The sequence below is a fragment of the Heterocephalus glaber genome, unplaced genomic scaffold, assembly GCF_053883595.1.
Source record: "Heterocephalus glaber isolate CG9 unplaced genomic scaffold, H.glaber_assembly_v1.0 deba00001452, whole genome shotgun sequence".
NCBI lineage: Eukaryota > Metazoa > Chordata > Mammalia > Rodentia > Bathyergidae > Heterocephalus > Heterocephalus glaber.
In genome coordinates, this window is record NW_028258302.1 from 18,845,225 (window position 1) to 18,869,866 (window position 24,642).

The 24,642-nt window shown below is 52.6% G+C and overlaps 1 protein-coding gene across 1 annotated transcript in view; it reads right to left on the bottom strand.

The window, feature by feature from the left end:
• Ephb2 (EPH receptor B2) overlaps positions 1-18,791 on the bottom strand; it is a 178,105-nt gene extending 159,314 nt beyond the window's left edge. Inside the window, exon 1 of the mRNA XM_021263026.2 lies at positions 18,597-18,791. Within this exon, the coding sequence (XP_021118685.1) occupies positions 18,597-18,657 (61 nt within the window). The 5' untranslated portion in view covers positions 18,658-18,791. The remainder of the gene's footprint in view (positions 1-18,596) is intronic.
• Positions 18,792-24,642: the final 5,851 nt, after the last annotated feature.

Sequence of the window (24,642 nt, forward strand, 5' to 3'; positions counted from 1 at the left end):
GCACATGCTGGTGCTGCCATTGTGGCTGCCAGGAGAAGAAACTGTCAGTAAGTTATTAATTTATGCTAGAAACCAAAAGACAGATGCTTCCGTAGCACAAATGCTGGCAGTGCTAGGGTGAGAAGAAACACAGGGCACACACCCTCCCCTCACCACACTGTTTGAACAGAGTTGGGAGCAAAACCAGGGCCATCACTGACAGGCCCACCACCGGCCCAGGCCAGCCAGCACCTGGACTCCCACCCCCACCCCATACACCTGTTCCCCGGGCAGTCAGAGCGGCACTTATGAACCCAAGTGAGTCCTGGGACCTCTTCACACTCTGCAGCTCTCATCTCACACAAGTGCAGCCAGAGTCCTGCCCAGCTTTCTTCTCCCTGACCTCTGCTCCCACCCTGCCCTTGCCTTCCTGCTCCAGCCTCCCTGCACACTGCTGCCACAGGGCCTTTGCCCAGACTGCTCCCTCTGCCTGCAACAGCCTCCCCAGTATCCACAGGCTCCCTCCCTGCTCACACAGGCCTCTGCTCAAACATCTGTCCTCTCCCCAGAAAGGCCTTTCCGGGCCTTGCTCCCAGCTGGCCCTGCCCCCTTCCTCCATGTAGCTTCCTTTCTACGTTTCCCACCTACTCACTGGACACTTGTTATCCACCTGCCCAGGGAGGGACAGCTCAGAGGGGCGGAACGAGTTACAGCTGGCTCCTCCAACTTGCCCCCATCACACGGCTGGCCAGAGGTGCAGATGTCGAGATGCTGAAAGGCCAAGGAGGCTGGTCCCCTCTCTGAGTGTCACTGAGTGGCAGGAGATAGGCCCCTGGGCTCGATGTCCACTGGGTCTGAGTGCACGCCTCTCCCCACTCACCAGCTGTGTGGCCCCAACAAGTCAGCTCCCCTCTCTGAGTACTGGGAGCCCCAGCCATGCATCTGGGAGAATAATCCCCAAGCCCTCCTCCAGGGCTTGTGCACTGCAAGAGCTCAGAAGGCCAGGCCTTCATCTGGGATCCCAGATCCCCTCCCTGGGGTCTGGCCCTGTGCCAAGCCCCTGCAGACTTCAATACCAGTTTGTTCAATTAGAGAGAGATGACGGATGTCACAGCACTCTGCCAACTGTCATCCAGAAGAACACACAGGAGCGGGTCCTCCTTTCACTTCTCTGAGAACTGTGCATAGCCCCATTCATTCCCCAGTCAACACATATTAATTGAACACCTACTATGGGCAGCCTCATGCCTGGTATGAGGAATCTGGTGATGAAGCAACTCAATCATGGTTCCTGCCTTTGTGGAGTGTATAGTATGGTGGGAAGGAAAGAGAGCTGATCAAAGACAAACTCTAATTATTTTTAAATTGTAACTTAGACAAATGCTGTAATAGATCTACTCATGGAGCTATCTGGGGCTGGGTGGGGGTGGAGGATGGGTGAGAGTATTCCAGGCAGTGAGGGAACAGGACTCCAGCTGGAGGGACCAGTCAGTGCAAAGGCCCTGGGGTGGGAAGAAGGTGAGAGACAGTGAGGGACTGAAAGGCCAGAGTGGCTGGAATTGCAAAAGCGAGGTGAGTGAAGAAGAGCCTGCAAGAGCAGCAGTGAGGAGAGGCCACAAGGGCCTTTGAGCCCCAGAAGTAGGGTCTTCATCCCCCCAGCTATAGGAAGCCATGGACATGGGTTAGAGAAACAGCCTGACTGGATTCAGAATCCACTCCTGGGCCAAGTTCCCTTAACCTAGGTCTGTGTGTCTGTGTCCCAGTGTGGCCACGGTGCACACTGTCAGGCTCAAGTCCCCCAGTGTGGACACTGCATGCCAAAGTGAGACCAGCTGAGAATCCCCACCACCCAGAAGACCGAGCGCCCCGAAGCTGTCTGTCTGGGTGCTTGCTGGCTGAGGCCAACCCTGCTGGCCAACAGCAGCACTGTTGTCACAGAGAAGGAACACCAGCACAGCTTTCAGGCACCTTGGTGCGGCTCCCCCTGCGATCCTAACTGGGAGGCATTACCCCGAGTGAGCAGATTATCAGGATGTGTAATTTCTGGAATAAACACAGCTGTGTTTGTTTCTCTGTGCTGCGCTGCAGACAGAACAGCAGCCTGGCCTCCTGCGTGCAGCTGGAACCTCGCACCTTGGGACGGACCCAGGGAGCAGCGGGGAAGATGCCCCTCCTGAAGACCACTGGGCTGTCATCCGGGTGGGCAAATCTGTCTGGAGGCGAGTAGCAAGACCACAGGAGGAAGGGGAAGGGAGCCTCGAAGTCTCTCCCTGAGGTCAGAGGTAGGTCACAATCAGGACAGCTGGCCTTAGAGGGGTCAGCTGTGGGAAAGTCCCCTTTCTGTGTGGATTTTGTGGGAGCCCCCTGAAAAGGTCAAGTTCAGACCTGGAGCTTTCCAGATGGACAACTGAGGTCCAGGGGAGGGGAGTGGGGAGAAGAGAGCATTGGACACTGGCCGTTAACCCATGTTTTGTGCCTCACCAAGACCAGGTCCCAGCTGTGCTGCCCCACAGTCTTCAAGGTCAGGTGGAGCTGAGTTTCAGTCCCAAATCCGCTGCCCATTCTCCAGGAGCATGGGCAAATTGCAGGCAACCTGGCTGAGGCCATTTCCTTACTTGCAAAGTGTTTGGAGGCTTAAGCAGTATTTTGCATGAAAAGGTTTTGTGCAGGGCCAGGCATGTAGTAAGGAGCACATAAAGGAGAACTCCTTGTTCATTTATTCATTCATTCATTCATTCATTCATTCAGGAGTTGTTTATTGGACACCTGCTATGTCCCTGGCACCAAGGATATTTGCAAACAAGAGACAGAAATCCCTGCCTCTGAGCAGCTTACATTCTTCACTTGATCTTAGCCAAAAGGCCGAGAAGCGATTCAGCTTACATTCTTACAAGGAGAAAAATGATGACTAAATAATGTTTTATTTTTATTGTTATTATGATCCCTCCCCCCTGCCTTTTTTTTTTGGTACTGGGGATCAAACTTGGGACTTTGCGCTTTTGAGGCAGGCGCTGGAACCACTGAGCTAAATCCCCAGACCTATGATGTGCCTTTTACAGCATGAAAAACTGAGGTTCATAGTGGTTAAGTAATTTTTTAAAGTGCCTATTATTTGGTTTCAACTCACCTCACTCTCAAAAAGGCTAGAGGCAGATGTTAAATAACAGATCCGCAAATAGAAAAGGGAACTACCAACTTTAACAATCTTATGGCCTCAGAAAGAATGTTGGTGACCATGGGCCCAGCCCCATGTTCCCAATCCTGCTACTGGCTTCATAGGACTTCAGACTGCAGTCGCTTTCTGGGCCTCAGTTTCCCCACATGTCCGGCTTTGACATTTTGCATTGGCATTTCATTTTGGGATTGCTATGGGAGTGCTGTGTGGGATATCTGGGCTCCATGGAAGAAATGGGTCCCAGCAAGGTGCCTGGAACCTTTTTCTGCACCAAGAAGTGATGTGACAGGAAGGGATAAGATCCTGAGGAGCTGTCTGGGAGCTGGGTGGCTTCAGCAAGGGGAGACAGGAGGCAGGCAGCTGTCCTGCCCTGACTTGTTCCCTCTACCACAGTCCCTGTCATTCAGGACCATTCTGGACCTCTCCTACTGCCAGAGTAGCACGAGAACAGGTGTAGCCTACACCCCTGGTCTGGCTAATGGAGACCCATGGCCCCTCTGGGCCCCCAGCCCTCCCACCCTGCTTTGGACACCTCTCCCATGCCCATGCCCATGGCCATGGCCAGCTTCCTGGATGATTTCCTGCTTTGGATTTCTTTCAGTGCTTCCTCCTGCTTCTAAAATCAGCTGTGGCTCATCACTCAGGGCCTCTCTCACCTGGTTTAAACCCCTCTGCCAGTTTATCTCCCATTTCCCTCTTTCAGTCACTGTGGGATCTATAAAGCAGCACCTCTTCAGCCTCTGCGCCTTCCTTCTGCAAATGATGCCCTTCATTCATTCCAACATGCCCTTCCTGACAGTGCATGCTGGGAGACACTTTCCCCTCTGCATGCAACACATTCCGTCTCACACACAAGTGCATACAGGCTGAGGCCCCTCACCCTAAATGCTTAGGACCAGAAGTGATTTAGATTTTAGATTTTTAAAAATTTGGAATATTTGCACATACATAATGAGATATCTTGGGCAGGGGACCCGTGTAAACACAAATTCACTAATATTTCATATACATACACACATAGCCTGGAGGTAATTTTATATAGCAGTTTTAGTGCACCTGTAATTTGACCATGACCCACTGCATAGGTCAGATTTGGAGTTTTCCACTGTGGCATCACTTTGATGCTCAAAAAATTTCAGATTTTGGAGCATGTCAGATTTCAGATTTTCAGATTAGAAATGCTCAACCTATATTAGAACATGACCTTGGATTACTGAACATCTCTAAACCTGCAGTTTTTAAAATCTGTAGTTATAACTATTCTCAGCCTTGCTGAGGAGGGTGCCTAGCACTGAGTGGGGACACATCAGTGGGAGGGTTCTATGATGATGGTATTGATGATGGGAGAGGAAAAGAAGAAAAAAGAGGAGAAGGGAAAGGAGAGATGAAAAAAGAAGGAGGAGGCTGTGTCCATTCTCTGCCCATTCTTTGCCCAGTTACTGGGATGTAACTGATTGATGTCAATTCTGTCTGATTCCTCTCTGTGTCCCCTGGTATCATGGAAGCTTTCAACAGTGAATTGAATGGATAGATGGATGAAGGACAGATGAGCAGATGAAGGAGACGTAGGATTAGGGGAAGGAGGGATGTATGGACAGATGGACAGAAACAGAGTCTAGAGGAGATTGCATGTGCTAGCCCAGCCCCAGGAGCATAGCATCCCACTGGCAAAAGAGGCTTGTGGGACCAGATGCCAAATCTGTTCCCCCGCTGTTGCATCTCCCCCTGGCTCTGAGCTTCTGTGCTCCTGGCCAGCATCAGTCTGTGCTCAAGGTAAAGGGAGTGGAAGCTCAGGGCAGCTGATGCCCAGGGGAGCACAGCTCTCCCCTCACCTGTCATCAGCTCTAAGAGCACCAGGCCCCGGACAGCAGGAACATATCTCTGACTTGTGAGGCAAGTCAGTGGGAAAATAGGATTTACTTTACAGAAATTCACTTGGGGGGCCAACTTCTCTGGAACTCCCCAGTGTAGAAACTCTGGCAAATCCATAGTCAATGGTTCAGAAGATTTTTGCAAACCTGAGGAGGGTACTGCTTGCCAGCTCTTTCCAGGGCCAGAGACTAGAGAATAAAGAGACTTCACAGTCCAGATAGCAAAAGGAATTTGAAGGGAGAAGTGTACTCTGATTTTTTGTGTTAGTTAACCCCACCTATACAAAACATGTAACCATTCTGCCTTTATCCATCAATCCATCCACCCGTCCCTCCATCTGAGCATCCATCCATCCATCCTATGCAATCTCCATGAAACTGTCTTCTACCCATCCATCTCCCTATCTATCCATCTATTTATTTATCTTTATCCATCATCTATGTATCGTCCATTCAACCATCAACCTGCCTGTCCTTCATCCAATCCATGTTCATACACTCTTCTTCTGTCCATCTAGCCACTCACCCATCCCACCATCAGTCACCTGATCATCTGTCCTACTGCTCAGTTGCCCATCCAACTATTCAGTTATTCTCAATCCAACCATTATGTTGAGGCTCTCCCAGTATAGTTAGGAGGAAAGCAGATGTGCTGATGCAGAATGCAGTGTGGTCTAACCTGAGCAATGTAAATGAAGTATGTGCAAGATACCACCAAGAACACAGAGGCTACTAAGGACAGAAAGAGAGGGCCAGAGGTCAGGGCTTCAAACAGGAGACTTTTAAGCCTGACTTTAATCAGCAGCAGGAACAGGCCAGAGAAAGAAGGTGACAAGGGTGTCCCAGTAGAGGAAAACAAAATAGTAGTACAGTGGGCTCTAGAAGTCCAAAGAGAGGGGGAAAAAAAGCAAAAAGGACTGGGGATGTGAAGATGTAGCTCAGTGGGACAGCACTTGACTAGTACACATGAGGCCATGGCTTTGATTCCCAGCACCACAAAATAAATAAATAAAAATCCAAAACCCTGTGTCCTCTTAACCACTTGGTTAGCGATGGGCCCAGGGCCAGGCCTCTCTTCCAAGTCCACAGGCTTGATCATTCTTCCTCACTTCCTAGAGAAAGAGCCCCGTGTCCCACTGAAGCCGGGTGAGAGATTGCCACCTGCTGCCCTGCCTTGTGCTCTGGTGGCTACTGTGTGGGTAAACTCAGAGGAGAGAAAAGCAGGGCCCCCTCAAACTTTGTGGGATAAGATTTGTGGTTAAGCAGACCCAGCTATAAACCACTCCACATGTTCCTGTCTGAGAATGTCTTCTCTCTTCTGACAATGAAGAAACCACTGATAGCTCTTACTCTGCTTGGATGAGATAATGTAGGGGGTACTTAGTAAATTGTAGCAAATACTCAGGTCCTATTGGGTGCTGAGACCAGCGATCTAATTAGTCATTAAGAAAATGGTCTTTAGATATACATGAGTCAGTTCCCAGCGAACTTTAGCGGTTTTTCCATGTCTGAAACTATGTTCAAGTGGTTTAGAAAAAAACCTTACACCCCCCACCCAAATGTGACAAAAATGTTCACGATGGCTGAATCTGGATGATGGCTACATGGATATTAATTTTACTCTATTCTCAAGTTTTCTGTAGGTTTCAAACAGTGAAAAAAATGATGAGATCAGCTCTTGCTTCACCTATCTTAGAGTCAGTGACCTTGGATTCCAGCTCACCATTACTGGTCAATTGGCCATGGGTAAATTATTTACCTTCTCAAAGCCTTCATTTTTTAATCTATAGCACCAGTGCCTGGTCTTTTAACTATTAAGTGTTCCGAAAATGCTAGCTGCTGCTGTTATTATTGTGACTGTTTTGATTCTCATGGAATAGCTGAGAAACTGAGGTTGGCGAGGTTTGCTAAAGCACTTGCTATTTTCAGACACTATCTCTTTTATTCCTCTAAACATCACCATGGCACAGGAAACATTATACTCATTTTAGAGGCGAAAAACTAAGGATGAACGGGGTGAAATGGCTGACCTCAGTGGACACAACTGCTGAGTGGGAAAATCAGAACTGAAACACAGTTCTGCCTGCCCCCAAAGGCCAGCTCTTCCCCCAACACCTCTTGTCACTACTCCTGGACTCAGGCCAAGGGGTCTGGCCTCATCACCCCCAACTCCAGAAGCAGTCAGTCCAAGGGGAGCCCAAGCTCTGCAGCAGGGCTGTACTTCTGGGCCAGCCTGGGGCACCCAATGTTGGGGGTTCCTAGGCAGCGGCTGAGAAGCCACGGGAGCTGCCATCTGAGGCTGTGGGGAGTGACGGCTGACAGTGATGGGGACAAGCAAAAGGCTACACCAGACAGGGCCCTGACTCGAACAGACTTCCTGGGCCACAGCCTTTCGTGGGCCCTGGCTGAGGCCGTTCCCAGGCCCTGGCTCCCTGTGAGAGGTGGAGAAGGCCCATTCAGGCAGGACGCATCCCACTGGGCGCTAAGCCGCTTTCCCCCCACTTACACGTTTCAGATGCTTTTTGTCCTTCCGGCTTCCCATGGACTCAGGCCAAGTGACAAGTTGCTGCTGTGGACATATGTCGTTGCCATAATGGAAATGTTGACCTCATGCTCTTTCCCTGCTGGGGCCAGGCAGCTTGCACCCCGTGCCAGTGCTTGGCACACCCCACTCTCGGTCACACAGGGCTCCTTCCCACTCTCCAGATACAGCACATGCACACAGGCCTCCATCCTGTGTCTTTGCACACACTCTTCCCATCCCCAGGGACACCTGCTCACCACTTCCTCACCTCCTGTGCTACAACAGCCATCTTGGAAGCCACCTCCTCCATGACATCTTTCCTAACCTCATCTTACAGTTGAAGAGAGGCTCCAAAGAGCTAAGTTCAAGGTCATGCTGTTTTAAGTGTCAGAGCCCAAGGTCTAATCAAGCATGTGCTACTCTAAGACCAGGTGCTTTTCAGCCCCCTAACTCTGTTCCCACAAAGAAGGGAAGACACACTCTTTCCCTACGAACCTTCCAAATGCCTATCAGATAGATCTTATATTCCTGGATTGTTCTGGAGGATGGGAAACAGGGACCATGCAGGGAGTTACAGGAAAAGACTCCTCAATTCAAGGTTAAGACCTATGTTCTAACAACCCCACTGCCTACCAGTAATGTGACCTGTGTGAATCACTCCAGTTCTCAGAACCTCAACTTTCCCACCTTGAATGATAGGATAACAATACTCTTGCTATTTCCTTCCCTCATACACCTAAACTAGATCTTATAAACTACCAGACAGAAAGCCAAATCAAGCAAGCAAACATAGTTTGGTTTGGCCAGGATTGAGTTTTTGAATGAGTGAACATTCAAAAACCAGTTTTTCCATAAACACCAAAACTGTGCAGGCAAATCAGAAGATCTGGCAAAACTAGACTCCAATTCCTGCACAGAAACATGGTCCGGAGTGGGTAGCACCTGCTTTCTTCAGACAGGACGTGCACTCTTCCTGAGACACCGCTGTTTGTCCAACACCTAGCTGCCCTCAGTCACAAGCTGGGCCAGCCCATGGATCTGGGGTCTCTGGCAAGGACCCTTATGATTTTCTTTATCTGTACAGCATTGAGCTTGATTTCAGTCAGCAAATAGAAGCTCCATTTCTTGCTCAATGGTTTAACATACAAAATTCAACTGTGCATTCCCCAGATCCCACTAAACACGTCTTTGGAGGTGATGATCAGAGCTCAGTGTTGCCACCCACTTACTTCACCATTTGCACAATCCCCATGTGCTCTGGGACAACTTGTGGTGACAGCAACTGACTGATGTCTTTGGAACTTTCCTTTTCCTCTAATGCCTCCCTGTGCCTGTGGTGGCCCATGGCCAAGGCAAGAAAAACAGCCACAGTCACACCTTTACAGGCTCTTTTACAGTTAAATGAAGAACACAGTGGGTCTTAGGCACAGCCTTCTCAGTGGCTGAAATTATGACCCCCCTATTTACCGATGAGGCAACTAAGCCCCAGAGAGGTGAAGCAACCTGTCCCAGACCACAGGGAAGCCTTGGACCCATCCTTTGAATTCCACCTCACCAGCCCAAGGCCTCCTTCTCTGGCCTCAAGCCTCATGCCAGGTCTTGAATGTCTATGGCTCCGGCTGCCATTTCTCATTAATTTGGAGGTTCCCCTATTGCACAATGTCTACTTTGTCTCTGTCATGAACTAGGCTTTGTACCAGACGTGGGATACACAGGTGAGGGGGAGTCCCTGCTTTTCAGAGCATATGGTAACCTAGGAAGGCAATGTGGGGAGACAAGTGCTGGGGGTGGGGCAGAAGGGAATAGAAGGGAAGGAATGAGTTTTCTGGCTTCCTGTTGCCTCTGGCTCTGCACTGGACTATGTGAGACATTGTCTCCAAATATGGCTGCCATCAGTTCCTCCCATCTCCAAACACAAAGCCACTCCCCTTAGAGGCAGCCTGGATCTAAGTCTGAACCACAGGTTGGCCCGGAGCACAGGAAGATGAGTGTGAATGATGGGGTGGGGGGCTCTGAGCTTGGAGCTTCACCTCCAAGAAATGTCAGCAGGAAAACCTGGAGAACTACCAAGGACAATTATCCAAGTTAAATTTGATGTGTTAAACCACTGAGCAAGAAATGAGATTTCTCTTTAAGGACTGAAGAAGAAATCAAGCCCCTTCTGTTTTTTTCATCCCTTGAACCTGATGAGAAAGCCTGAGATGAATCTGTGCTGGCTCTGTGACTTGCTTTGACCATCCAAATTCTTCAAGGGTGACATTCTGTGACATTAGTGACTAGCCTTCAAGAACTCTTGTGTAGGATGGGGATGTAGCACAATGGTAGAGTGCTTCCCTAGCAGGTATGAGGCCCTGGGTTCAAACCTCAGAACCAGGAAAAAAAAAAATTAGAAGAAGAAGAAGAAGAGGAGGAGGGAAAGAAATCTTGTGGGTTCTACTTCACCTGCTTGGGAGCCAGTCACAGTGGAAAGCAGCTCTGTCTAGACCAGTGGCAGATGAAATACAGAGGTGTGAGGGGGCCAGGCCTCCCAGCCATCCCCATGAGGATCACTAAGATGTGCATGATGCCATGAGTACAGCTCCCAGAGGATTGTGGCTGATACCACCCTGATCACAATCAATGCTTAGCTACGCCCTGTCAATCCACCAGGTCAGGACAACTACTGAATTACTGTTGCTTTAAGCCCGCAAGTTTGGGGCAGCTTGTTACACAGGAATAGATCACAAATACACTTTTGTAGCTTTCTCCTTCCCCGCCTGGGGCCTAGCACTGGGCATTGAATCCTGGAGCCAGAAGGACTCTAAAGCCGTAAGCACCGCCCTTCATGTCATAGAAGATGCAGTCAAGGCTCAGGGAGAACACCAAGCAATTTACTGCAGGTCACATGGAGAGTCAGGAGCCCATTCAGGAGACGAACTTGAACCCCACAGGGGGCCAGGCAGGTGACACCTCCACACGATGCAAGTCAGTGGTGCCCCCAGTACTCACTCGTTCAGTTTGAAGAAGCAGGCGCCATCTGGCTCCAGCCAACCATGGCCATGTGGGAATGTGGGCCCAGCGGAGCCAGATTGTCTGACTTTTCAGAGAAGCCAGAAACAGGATTTTTTATAGTCTCTCGATTTCCAAACGTTGGCTCAGAATGCTAATAGAACTGCTGATCTCTGGGCCATTGAGACTTGGCCTTGGGTCTGGCCCCTGGCTTTGGGTAAGTCGTATTATCCCACAGGTCTCAGTTTCCCCATCTCTAAAATGGGCCTCCTGGCTCCTACCCACTTGCAGGGTGGCTGTGAAGCCCGATGAGCTCATTATTTGGAAGCAAAAGCTGTAAACAACCCTGTGACTGCTCCACACTCCCAGCTCTCAGCGGAGGCGCCCCTTACAATACAATGAGTTAACACTCGATTTGTCTAAGTTACAACAACATTAGTCTGACCATTATGACAGCGATTGCATTTTTATGGCAGGTTTGTGAGTTCCAGAACCCTCCTGGTCCCATTATCTCAGGATGTTGATAGAGTCAGAGGCTGGACGGCTGCCTCGGAGACTCTGGCCAGAGCCGAGCCTTTCCTCTGAGTGGGGAGGTGAGTTGCAAAAGCAGCTGGAGTGAAGAGCTGGGACTTCTGAGTTGCCTCGGCCTGGGTTTGAACCCCTGCCTCATCACTCCCTAGGTGTTCTTGGGCCAGTCTCTCCCTGATTTTTCATTGTCCTCATCTGTAAAATGGGCATAGTCATACAACTACCTGTGGAGCTGCCAGGACAGCACAGAAAATGCCCTTAGAATGATGCTTGGCCCAGGGACTGACAGCCATTCCCATGATGGTGGCATAGAAGTTGGTGCCTGGCAGCCGCTGGCCCAAGAGCATGGCCATGAAGGATCCCGTGCCTGGGACTTGGGGAGGCCAAACTGGGGTAGAAAGAATCAGAGAGGCGGGCTGAGCGCTTCCCCCACGCAGCAGGAATCAGTTAGACCAGGAACTGAACTCCACCTTTGCCTTCTTGTGGTTCTGGGAAGGGACAGAGAGAGCTGCCGACAGAGAAAACCTGGGAAAGTGGCACCCACATCCCCAGCTCCAATTCTAGCATCCCAAGGAATTGGGTGACCGCGGCAAATACTCCTGTCTGCTCCTGCTCACTGCTCCTGAGACACACACTTTGCTTGGTCTTAACTGGAGCAACAGCCATTCCACACAGCCCTCTCAAGAGCTAGGAACTATTATTATCCCCCTTTAGAGAGGAAGGGGCCAAGGCTCCGAGAGGGTAAGTAACAAGCCAGAAGACACACAGAAAAGAGTCTGGCTTCACATGCCCTTCTCATAACCCCCAGAGCTTGCTGCTTTGGAACCAGAGGGAAAGTGGCCAGGGTGAAGCTAAAGGCCTGAGGGATTTTGGGAAAGGAACAAGCACCTAGGGCAGGGGAAGGGGTGGTGACATCTCCCAGTCATGACAGCTGAGGAGTGTCGGGCTGTCCGGCTGGCTGCTGTACACGGGATTTTATTTAATTCTCGCTGTGAGCCTTTGACTGGCCCTGCCTCCACTGTACAGGGGACGAAACTGAGGCTCAGAGAGTCCACTTGCTAAACTACAGAGCAGGCAAGGTCACGGCCTCAGAGGACACCCCACTGCGAGGGGCTGCAGCGGGTCAGCAGATGGCCCTGCAGAACTCACCTAGGGAGAAGACCTCAGTATCCTCGGCAAGCTCCCAGGTGACACAGGGCGCTGAGGAGCCAGGCGTCCCCTCCCCCACCCTCCGGAAGGCAGCTGCTTTAAAAGGCCCTAAAATGCTTTCCAGGCCCTATCAGACCCACTGGCTGATCCCAATCAGGAACCTTTCAGGTGCTGTGGCCAACGGCTGCCCCACCCCTGGGAGCTGTGCAAACATTCTTCCCTGCCCGTCTTTTTATTCACCAGCTCAGGCAGCCGCAGGGGAGGTGGGCACTAATTCTGATTGATTTCACTTCATTTCAGTCTTTTCCAGTTTCCGGCAGGGTTTTCTCCTCTTCTCCTGGGAGTCCTGGGTTTTATCCTGGGCCACTGCAGGGCAAATCTGCCTGCCTAGTGGAAAGATCTGAAGAGTGTGTTAAAAACACAAATTCCCCAACCTCCTTTCCAAAGCTATCGAATCTCCAGCTAAGTCAGGCACTCAGGCCAGGTCAGAGATCTTGGTGGGGCCAGGTCCGCCCACACCAAGAAGCCCTCCCTGATCTGAACCCCTCAGCCCTCAGTGGAAGCACAGACCCCTGGCTTGCCTCCTCCAGGCTTCCTGGCATTGGCCAGCTCCACTGGCCCCTTTCTGTTGGGGGTCCTTCTGTGAGGAGGGATCTTGCCTGGGACCTGAAGCACAGGTGACTATGGGCAGGCAGAGCTGAACAGCCACTGCCCTGGGCTGTGCCTGGCAGAGGTATCCAGAGAACCCAGTCCGCCTCGGCAATGCCATAGCACAATGGTGGCGAACCTAAGGCACACATGCCTCAGCTGGCTGTTTGGATCATTGAAAGCTCACCATCACTGACAGAGTATTATAGTTCCTTGGTGAAGGGGACAAAGGTGTCAAAGACAACCTACAGGGCAGACAAGGGCCACTCACAGCAGGATGGGGGGTGACAGTGAGGACGGAAAAACATAGGACTCCAGAGGTGGGGGAAAATCACTCCCCAGGTGTAGGGGAGCTGCTGATATCTTCATCACTGTTTTGAATCTTCTGAAAGCTCCTGTCCTGTGGAACCCTGCCCAAACAGCCAATGTCCTGGAGCAATCTCAGGGTGATCACAGAGCCCCAGGATCTAAAGATCCCTCTGGAGTGTCCCCTGGTCTGAAATCCCCAGGAGTGTCCCCTGAGCAGGCCTCGGAAGAGAGGCTGAGGAGGAATGAGGTCCACTCACACTTGTGGGGCTGGGGAAGCCCGTAGAGTGGGATGGGGAGCCAATGAGGGCTGACCTGTCATCCAGACAATCCCAAGGCCAACCTGGAGGCCACAATTGGACCTAGCTGTCACTGTCACTGACCACACCCACAGGCCCTCCAAGAAAAGGGACCTCAGAGGGGCTGAGAACATACACTGCCTGAGCACCTGGCATGTTCCATGGTGTGCCCTCGGGAACACGGAGGAAGTGAGGACAGGGAGTTTAGACCTGCACTGCACAGGACACTATGTGAAGTGCTGGGATTCACACCGGCTCTGTCACCCCCGAGGCTGCCTCTTTCACTACCTCACCTTGTCTGTGAAGTCAGCTGGCCCTGTTCCCCACCACTGCCAGAATCCCTTCTCCTACCCAGAAGACACGGGCTAGGCTCATAGTGACTCTTGAAATACATGGATGGATGGTAGGAGGAAGGAGTAAGTCAATGTGTTTTTGAGTTCTACAGCATTTGGGTTTGGTTTTTTTGGTACCGGAAATCGAACTCGGGACCTTGTGGTTGTGAGGCTGGCGCTGGAAACACTGAGCTAAATCCCCAGCTACAGCATTTGAGTTTTAACTCTAAGCCTTGGTTTTCCAGTTGAAAGCACCCTCCTTTGAAATGAAAAGCAGAAGAAACAAACATAAAAATTAAAGCAACTCCAAATTAAATCCACTGAAGGTCTCTGGGTCCTAGATATGTAATGCCCAAGAGGTGGGCCCTGTAGGGCCAGGATAGTGGCAGAAAGAACATGGGTGGGTGGGGAGAGGCCAGCTCCCTTCTCCTGACCAGGAGTCTCTTTTAACCACACATGGCTGCTGCTGGTCCTGTAAACCTCTATTCCGGCTGAGCTATCATATTAATCATCCTAAGACCCTTTCTTATACCCTGCTTGGTCCATTCCCTCAGTATCTCTCTCCTGGACAGTTTCTTTGATTTCCTGAGCTAGGTGGACTCCCTCCTCCATCCCTGTATCACTGTCCCGATGTGCATCATGTAATACAATAGAATATATTCATTTGTTTGTCTATTCATTTGTTCAGGTCCCTCAATTTCCTTAGCTGACCATGTCCCAGTTACGGAGCACCCACATGGTGCACCCACATGGTGGGGTGTAGTTCTAAGCACTTGAGATGCTATAGCGAACATGGCAGGTAAAACCCTCTTCCTTCCTGGAATTTCCAGTATAGTGGGCCAGGCAGACACTAGACAGGGAAACAAGCAAATCTCTAGTCCATTTCAGGAGTCAATAGGTGCCATAAAGTAAAACAAAGCTGGTAGGATAGACAGCAGCAAAACTGAGTCTGTTCAGAAGAGGTAATCAAAGGGGGCCTATGGGAAGGTCGTGTCTGAACAGAGCTCTTTGGACCAAAACCATGGACACAAAAATGGGCCCGATGGGTCTCAGCCCTCAAAGAACTCACAGTCTAGCAGGGAAGAGACAAGCTGACCTTATCACAACTGTGCAGGACCAGATCTGCCTCATCTGAACATCCCCAAATGATGGAAATCAGTGATCTTTCCAGATTCAAATATGGCCCTCATTTGGCCCTCAATGGCTCAAGAATCTTCAGTTGCTCCCTCACTGCCCTCAGCTCAAATACAAACTCCTCAGCCTTTCCCCCTAGCTGTGCAGGGCCTGTCCCACACACTCGTTCTCAGTCCCACCCCCACTGCTGCCCTCCATGCCCATCTGCCTCAGAGACACCCAAGTCAGGGCCTGATCATGGGCCACGCCCATGCCTTCCCAGAGACTGTTTCCTTTTCCAGGCCAAATTCCCCTTGTCCTTGTAGTCCCCCAAGTCAAACTCCACAACTCATAAAAGCACCGTTCATTAGCATGTCAGGTGGTCGGGAAAGTTTCATTCCAGGAAGAACGGGTAGTGAGAAATAAGGCAAAGTGTAGAGCCATAAAAGATGAAATAACCCTCTTCCATCCTAAGCTGCTGCCCCCATGGCTCACAACTTCCTCCTGGCAGCACTCTGGGACACACTTCTCACATCCGCTCCTGCCAACTGTTTTCCCTGTCAGCTTGTCCCCAGTCTCCCTGCCCGCCCCAGGGCCCAGCATCACACCAGCCAGAGAGGAAGCTCCATCAATATTTAGAGAGCAAACGAAGAAATGTGAGAGGAGACCGACTCTCCCTAGACCTCAACCTTTGGATTCCATCTAATGGCAGGTCTGCCACGGTCTCTCCTGTTGGATGTGTCCCCTGGGCTTTTCCACCCCTCTCAAAGCCCCAATTCCAGATGTTCCACACTTTGTTATTCTTGGAGGGGTCTCATGGTTCGGGGGAGAGCTTACCACCCTAGCTCAGGAGCTCCCCCAACACACACACACACACACACACACACACACACACACACACACACTCCTCTCTCACATTCCACAGAATGGAGCTGGGGATTTCCTAGCACCTTAACACTGGAGTCAGCCCTGTTACCAGGTGAGAAGCCGAGAAGAGGGAAGGGGAGAGAGGGGAGTGGTGCCCACATGGCTCTGAGTGCTGGGAGCCTCTGTCCTGTTCCCAGGTTGTGCTGCTTCCAGGAGGACCTAAGTGTCCCCTGGATGTGCTGTGGGCAGCACTACTCATTACATCCTCTGCCCCATAAAGGCCGTATCCACTTCATGGCAGCGGGGGGGTGGGGGGGTTTCTCTGTCCTTGTCATGATCTGATCCTCACAAACAGCTCCTCCAACAAGTGGGACAGGCATTATTATCATCCTTATTTGACAGAGGGGAAAACTGAGGCTCAGGGAGAGGAGGTAGGGGATAAATGATGGGATCACAAGAGATTGGCTGGACCATTTCACACCCAGAGAAACTTAGGTCTCCACTGGGAAAGGAGTTGGTCCAGGGTCCCACAGTAAACTTGAAACCCTGATCCTCATACCATCTTCCCATCCATGAGCCCAGATCCATAGTAGCCCTGACAGACTAACTTCCTTGGTGCCTAGGGAGCAGGGAAAGAGGTGGCAGCAAGGGCCGGGGATTTAGCTCAGTGGTTCCACTGCCTGCCTTGCAAGTGCAAGGGCCCCAGTTCCATCCCCAGTACCAAAAAAACAGAGGTGGCAGCAAGGTTTCGGGTGCCTGCTGAGGCCCTCCTCCCACCCTGCTACAAATTCCCTCCCCACCCAAGTGGCAATCCAAGCAGCACCCCCTTCTGTGACATCAGCTGCCAACCAGCCCTGTGACCAGGACCAGCCAGGGTCCAGTCAGGCTACAGCCCACCAGATTTCAACCACCCCCTGCCAAGGCCACGCTGGACAGACATGGCCCTTCCATTTACCCCACAGTAATTAAAAACATACTCAGGCCTCTTCCAATTCGAGACAGGCCAATTTTCCTCCCCTCCAGCACCGCTGACTACAACCTAAATAGCAATATTTATGCCAAGCTCCCATAATACTGTAAACATCCCAACGTATAGCAGGCCAGCACATGAGTCATTTCCCCAAAGCCAGAGTTAATAAGTGGTACCTCGGCCATATTCTGGGGGCTCCTGCCAGCAGCGGGGCCCCACGGCTGCCCTCCACACCCAGGACCCATGGCACCCTGGTGCCCCAGCGGCCCCACTCTGGGAAACCGCAGGCAGCCACCAAATCCTCCAGGAGCCGGAGGACAGCTGCCTTGGTGCCAGAAACTGTGGCTGCCATCCAGGGACCCCCCCCCCCACTCCCGCTGCGGTCACTAACACCATTACTGAAGAGAAAGCAAAGTTACAGCATGGGGTTCCCTATCATACCATCTAGAGGCTGTAGACCCTCGTGCCTCCTGATCAGTTTTTTACACTTCAAGAGGGGAATAGGCTCCTATCACCCCAAAGTGACCTGAGGAGAGGGCTTAGGGCTCACCCTTCAGCCCACAGTGGCAGAATCCTGGAAGGGGTCACTCTGTTTAGAGACAAGAAAACCCAGCAAAGTGAGTCCTGGTTCAAAGACTTTTGACCCAAGTTCTATTTTTTTCTACCCAATGGTCATGGGTGGGACACTGCAGTTTTCTGAGCCTCAGTTTCCCTGTTTGTTAAAAGGGAAGAACAGTCATACCATCTGGCTTTCCTGGAAGACTTATCTTGAAGAACTCAGCATAATCACGGGCTGGGAAGCACTTTGTAAGGCTGAAGTAGCTTGTCAACTGTAGCCCCGTTTGTAAACCAGAGAGCTGTGTGTAGTGCAAAGTACTTCATAAACTGTAAAGCGGTTTGAAAACTGTGAAGCGCAGTGCACCGGAGAGCCATTATTCATATTCATTTCTTGCCCTACAAGCTGGGCCATTCCTGGTGGACACACCCAGCCCCCACTAACAACTTTCCCTCCAGAGCAAGCTAGCTGGATAGACAGGGCAGCAGCTCCTGCTCTCCTGGGGGTCGGGTGGCACCAACACAAGAGGCCACAGGGAGAGGGCCCAGCGACCCTGGCCAAGGCCAACACATGGCAGGAGCATCTGGTCCAGCCCTGGTGGCAGCTGGAGAGTTCCCGGGGCTCCAGCCACCACGCTGAGCTCCGCTGCCCACGGGGCGGTGGCCGGCGAGGTATGCCCGAGACCCAGCGCGGCGGAGAGATGCCCACGGACCCATCCCCCGCGCAGTCTTCCCGGGGAGGGGACCCCATTGTACGCCGCGGGCGATGGGCAGGCACCCGCGCGCTCGCTTCCACTCTCGCCAGTGCCGGCGCTCCGGGGCGCCGGGCCCCATCGTGGGGGCGCGCAGACTGGGAGCCCCCACCCCGGCGAGGCGCGGTGCCTCCTCCCTCCGCTCCCTGCCAAACTTTCCAGCCCCGGCTGTGCTTCGGGGTCCCCGGCCCGCGCCCCTCCACCCGGTGCGGAGCGAGACCAGGCCGGCGCGGGGGGCTGTCCCGGCCGGGGGCGGCGAGCGCGCGTGGGCAGCCCCAGCCCTGGGCGGCGCTCGCCGGGCTGGCTACAAAGCCTCGGCAAGATGGTCCCTTCGCCTCCTCCTGGCACAGTCAATCAGCGCCCGCCGCTCCCCGGGCGCACGCGGGGCCAGCACCACCCGGCGCGGCCGGACACACCTCCCCGCGGCCACCTGCGCCCAGCGCCGGCCCCCGGGCAAACTTTGCGGCCGCGGGTGGAGGTGGGCGCCGGGGCTGCCGTGCCCGGCCGCTCCCCGCCCCCATCGCCCGCCCGCCCGCTCACCTTCCACGGCGGCGAGCAGCGGCAGCAGCAGCAGCGCGGCCCCCAGCCTCCGCAGGGCCATGGCTGCGCTTCCCAGCGCCTCGGGCCGCCGCGCCGCGGAACCCGGGCGGGAGCGCGCGCCCCGGGCTCGGGGGGCCGGGGGGAGCGGCTAGGCGCGGCGCACACACAGCCGCCGCCACCGCGCAGCCAGCAGAATGAGCCATCCAGCCCGGGCAAAACGGGGACCCGGGCTCCGCCAGCGCTGGGCACGGCCCACCTGAGCCGCGGGCGCGGGGGGAGCCCGGCCAGGCCCCTGCGCCCCCGCACGCACCCTGTGCCCCAGCCGGCAGCGCGCCACCTGGAGACCACGTTCTTCGGAGCCGGCGAGGTGACCCGCGGGCAGGGCTGGAGTTAGGGTGCGGCGACCCCGCGCGCCTGGGCAGCCAGGACCCCGAGTTCCCCCCGCGCAGCAGTGGACTCTCCCGACGCTGTGGCTCCTCCAGATAAAGCAGCGATTTCAACCCAAATGTTTCTCAATTTTTATTGAATGCTGCAAAGCCTGAGAGCGTCTGGAGCGGCTGACAGGGGCAGGGAGAGGGGACGGGGTGGGGGGAAGCCGGGAAGAGGCCGCCGGAGGCGGGGGCTGGCCCTACCTGTCAGGGCCCGAGTGCCACCCCCTCGCCTCAGCCCTGCTACCCGGTCCCTGCGGCTTCGAAGGGACCGAACTGCAATGAATGAAAAAAAAAGGGGGGGTGGGGGGGTGTAGCTGGGAACAAAACAGGCGGCTTTCCCAGGCGCTGGGGCTGGGCTGGGGCCTCCGACTGGGGGAGTGGGCCTTGGCGCTAACCCGTGGGCCGGGAAGCTCACACTGGCAGGGGCTGCTGGGCCCTGGCAGACAGACCCCAGGCCCTGGTCCCCGCCTTGTTGTTGTGAGCGAACCCACGAGCCCCTCCCTGCAGACCCTTCTATCAGTACATTGTACTTCTCTGGCTTCGTTGATCTGTTCCCACTGCAGCTTGGGCGTGGAGGGGTGGAGGTCGCCCAAAGGGATCCCTGGGGACTCCCCCCCCCCCCCCCCGTGGGACGGACCTGTCTGTGCAGCCGGTTTTGTGCACAGCTATCCCTTTGGGGAGGACACAACCTCGTCCATCTCTGTGGGTCTGGCCCTGCTCTGACAGTCTTCATCACCATCATCATTAACAGACTTTGCCGAGGATGGTGGGGGGCGGTTGCAGGGGGCCTGCGGGACTCACCCAGGCCGGGCCCCTGGCCTTTGGGAGCCATATTCCAGACAGACAAGGCTTAACGAGGAGCTTCACACTCTGCAGTGGGTGTCAGAGCCCAGGGGAAGAAACCAGCCGTTTAACTCCAGTCTATGCCACCGAGACTTCTCCTGTCCCTTTGTCCCACAAACTACCAAAATGTCCCAGGAATCTTTCCCCTTTAGGGTGCACTCAACAGTCCCTACCAAGAAAATAGCACCATCGAAGGTTTGGAAAATCGAGTCACCTTTGGAAACTTCCAGAGCCCATCTAAAATGCACAGAACCTGGATGGTCACCGGGAGGAGATGGGCTGGAAGGAGTCAGAGCAGGCGTGAGCAAGGAAAGAACAGGCAGATTCCCTCTGAAACCTACAAACTCCTCATTAGGGCCCAGATCTACTGGAGGGCCCACCTTTATTTTCAGTACCTGAGTGTCAGACCTTCCAGGGGACACAGGGTTTGAGGGCCACAGAGCTTGTCCCACCTTGGGGCAGGACTCCCTCTCTCAGCTATGGCACTTCTCAGTACCAACCACAGGACACCCAATTCCAGAAATATTTATTGAGCATCCATTACGTGCAGGGTGGATTCAGCTCTTCTGTTTTGTTTCTATTTCCTGGGACCCTTGTCACCCACCCCTGATGGTTTCCCCCTTCTTGGAGGAAACAGGATACAGTGAAGACACATTTGTTGAGGACTTGGTACCAGGCCCTAGTCTGGGCTTTATGTGTACAATCTTTTCAATCCTATGAGGCAAAAGCAGACCTTTTCAGATGGTAAAAGAGAGGGCCAGAGGAGTTATTTGCCCAAGATCACACAGCAAGTTGGAAGTGGGATTCACCCCTATCTGTTGGACCCCAGTGCTGGTCCCTGTGCATGGGCATGTAGAGCGCAGGGATTCAACCAATGTCCCACATCTTGTGTCACAGATTCAGAAACTGAGGCCCTGAGAAGAAAGCAAATCACTGAAAGTTATGTAATTAAATAGACATCCATTCTGGACCTTTGCTGGTTAAACATAAAAATGATGATAATAATAAAATAAAGCACCTCTTCTCTTCCATTTTTTTCCCCTCCCTAAATGTGGCTTTATTCTTCACTTGGGATCCTGTCCTGCCAGGCCCTTCCTCCCTGGTCTCTTGGCAACTGCCTCCAGCTGCTCCTTTGTCCTGGCTGGGCACAGCACCTGGTTGCCTTCTTCACTCCAAAGGCAGGGGACCTGACCCCCGCCCACCAACACCCAGCAAGAGCTTTAGTGGACTCTGGTCTCCTCCCTCTCTGACCCACCCATTTGTTTATGGTGTTTCCTGATAGATGATCAGCCACGCACTGCACAGCCCCTTGCTTGCTGTCTCTCCCTGTCTGATTGTCTCTGATTTGCATATTATTTCTTCAACCCCTGCAGACTGAGAGCTACCTGTGGGTAGTGGCAGAAACAGGACACTCCCAGGGCAGGAGGCCCCGAGAGCATCAGACTCCGTCCCCCACTGTAGAAGAAGAGGAGGCTCAAAGCTTCATTTGTCTAATGACAACAGCTCCCCGCATTTGCAATCACGCTTTAACAGTTTACAAAGCAGCGTTCACACCCATCAACTCACTCATGCTAATTCAACCACCCCTTCCTGGGAGCCAGCCTGTGCCAGCCCAGCAGCAGCCCAGGCCCCGGAGCATCAGTTTGCAGAAACCCAGAAACTGGAACCCTGAAATGGGAAGGTACTTGCCCAAGGACATTCAGCAGATTTTGGTTTTGTGCCTCTGGAACAAGGCATCAGTGACCTGACTTGTCTATGTCTCTTTCAATTAAATTTGATTGACAGACATTAGTTGGGCATCTGCTGGTGCCAGGCACTGGGGAGGCAGGGCCACATCTGTGACAAGGCCCTGCTCTCCAGGACCCTGTATTCTGCTGCAGGGAGACCTACAGAGGGACAGGATAATGACAACAATGGTAAGTGCCAGGAAGATAGTAAGACAGGGTTGTGGGTGACTGACTGAGAGGAGGGGCCCAGTTTAGCCAGGTGGGTCTTTCTGAGGAGGGAACATGACGATGGAAAGCTAGACACAGAGGAGCATTGGGAATAGAATTCCAGGGGGCAGGGACAGCACATGCAAAGGCCCTGTGGCCAGGCCTGGTGTATACTTCCCAGGAGTTTCTGACTCTTCACCTTATCTTTCTGCCCAGATCCAGGACTTTTGGGAGACACCTGGCCTGTTTTGGGTCAGGCCACACCTACAGGCAGTGCCAGGCTGGGGGTCTTAGTACAGAGATGGCTCAAGTTCTAGTTCTGCCATCAGTTTGTGACCTCAGACAGGGCCCTTCCCCTCTCTGGGTCTGAACTGGAAGAGTCCTTTGTCTACCCTCAGGAAGCTCGTGAGCTAGTACCATCCTGAGCAAATATAACACAAGCCCGTATGTAATTTTAATTTTCTAGTAGCCACACTATAAAGAGTAAAATGTAGGCTGGGAGTGTAGCTCAGTGGTATAGCTCATACCAAGCATGCTCAAGGCCCTAGGTTCAATCCCCAGCACTTCTCAAGCCCCTGAAAGTAAAAGGACACAGACAGTTAATTTTAGTATATTTACTTAACCCAATATATCCAAAATGTCATTTCAACATGTAATTAGTGAGCTATTTTATATTTTTTGTACTGCCTTTGTGATCTACTGAGTATTTTCTATGTCAGCATCTCTCAATTTGCATTAGCCATGTGACTAGTGGCTGCCACACTGGGGTGAGAAGTGCTCTACAAAAGAGGTCACCCAAGCCCTCTGGGGACACAGTGGATGGAGTCACCACCTCTGCCTGTAGCAAGGAGGAAGGCTTCCTGGAGGCGGAGACATTGAAAGGAAAACCTCCCTGACAGCCTCTTTTAAGAAATCTTTTAGTATCTGTTCGTCCCCTTTTAAGAAAACTTTTTGTACCTTAACATGAAGGCAGTACCTGCCCCTTGTTAAAAAATAAAGAAGATGGGCCAGGGATTTAGCTCAGTGGTTCTGCTGCCTGCATTGCAAGCGCAAGGACACAAGTTCAATCCCCGGTACCAAAAAATAAATAAATAAAATAAATAAAAAATAAAGAAGATATAGGAGTGCTAAGAAGGAAGCTCAAAGCCACCCCTAATCTTCCCACCCCAAGAGCCACTGTTAATATTTTGTGGCCTGTTTCCCTGCAGGCATTTCTGTAGCATGTGCATTTGACGAATAACTACCACCCACTGTGTGTGCAGCATTGCATCTGTCCTTGTCCCACCTTGCACTCCAGAGTGTGTTTTTGTCTGGATTGTAAAAGCCATCATTGCTAATGGCTGTGTACTATTCCAGGGACAGGGACGGATGGGTCATAAAGCTAGCAGCTCTGTGCCTCCCAGCTTCACCTGCAGGGAGCCACAAACCTGGCTCCATTGTGGCTGCTCCTCTGAGTAGAGGGAGAGTGGAGCAGAGCAACCCGGGACAGCAGGCTCACCTGAAAGCCACCCTGTGTCTGACATCAGCCTGGGTCTTTGTGACTCTGAGCTGGAGGAGGCTAGGCTAGGCTGTGGGCTCGAGCGGTCAGTCTCTCGAATGCCACCTGGTGGCGCCCGGAGTTAATGTACTCTCCAGGAGCACAGAGAATGGAGGTGGTCTTGTCCCCACAGTAAGTGCTCCATATTCCCAGTTATCTGGTGCCAGAGGAAAACTAACTGCAGTGTATGAGGCTGGATCTCACATAACTACATCTTGTTGCTCTGTTTCTCAGGTTTCGGTCCTCACATCTAGGTACCCTCTGCTCCAGCCAAATTCTTGTCCTCAGTGCTCTGAGTACATGTTTCACTTTCCCCCCTGCTAGCTCTTCCCTTCCTCCACTTGCCTTGCATCCTGTCTTCTAGGATTCAGCTCATCCTCAAGGAATCCTGTGGCAGACCAGCTCGCCTTCTCTCATCCTCCCAAGGATGCAGATGGCACATGCCTTGATCTCCCTCATTGCTTTGCAAAGCAGTCTTGTGGAGCAGAAAGGGCATGGGCTTTGGAATTACGTGAAGTATGTTTTGAAAGCCTGTGTGACCTTGAGCCTGGAAGATACTTAACCTCTTTAAGCCTCAGTTTCTTTATCTGTAAAATGGACATGAACTGTACAGGTTTGTCACGAGTGCAGAATGAGATGACAAACCCCAAGTGCATGCTGCTGGAGAATACCATGTAATCCCGGTATCCTCCCTATTTCCTTGCCTGGCTGGCCATGCCCCTCCTGGACAGGAAGCTGCTCTGGGGATACTGCATCCTGGTCACCTCCTGAGTCCAGCAAAGGGCCTGGCACATGGCCACTGAATCATTGCTTGCTAGAGTAAATGGAAGCTTCTCTTCCACCAGCAGAAAGAACCAGAGTGGCGTTGGAAACAGGTAGGGAGATTCTGCCCAGTGTCCGTGAGCCATGGGAATCACCAAGGACTCACTTCCTGCCGGGAACTGGGAAGGCCTGGATGGTGTAGCTTGTAGCTGAGGGTCTGGAGGGGGTGGGTGGGTGTCTGGCTCATAGTGGGCAGTCTGTCTCCACAGCCTGTTCCCACCCATCATCTGCTTTGGTCCTCACAACAATCTCATGAGCCTGTAGTGCAGCTAGGAGAGGAGATGACTCACCAGACCTCCTGATGCCTAGGTTCAGGTCTTTTGCAACTCGTAGCTGCTATGAGGTTGAAAAGGAACCAGATTTAATGTGAAGAACCTGAGTTCAAATACCAACTTAGCCACTTACTTTTTGCACAGCTTTTGTGGTGTGTAACTTCCTGAGCCTCAGTTTCCTTGTGGCCTTGTTGGAAGATGAAAGGA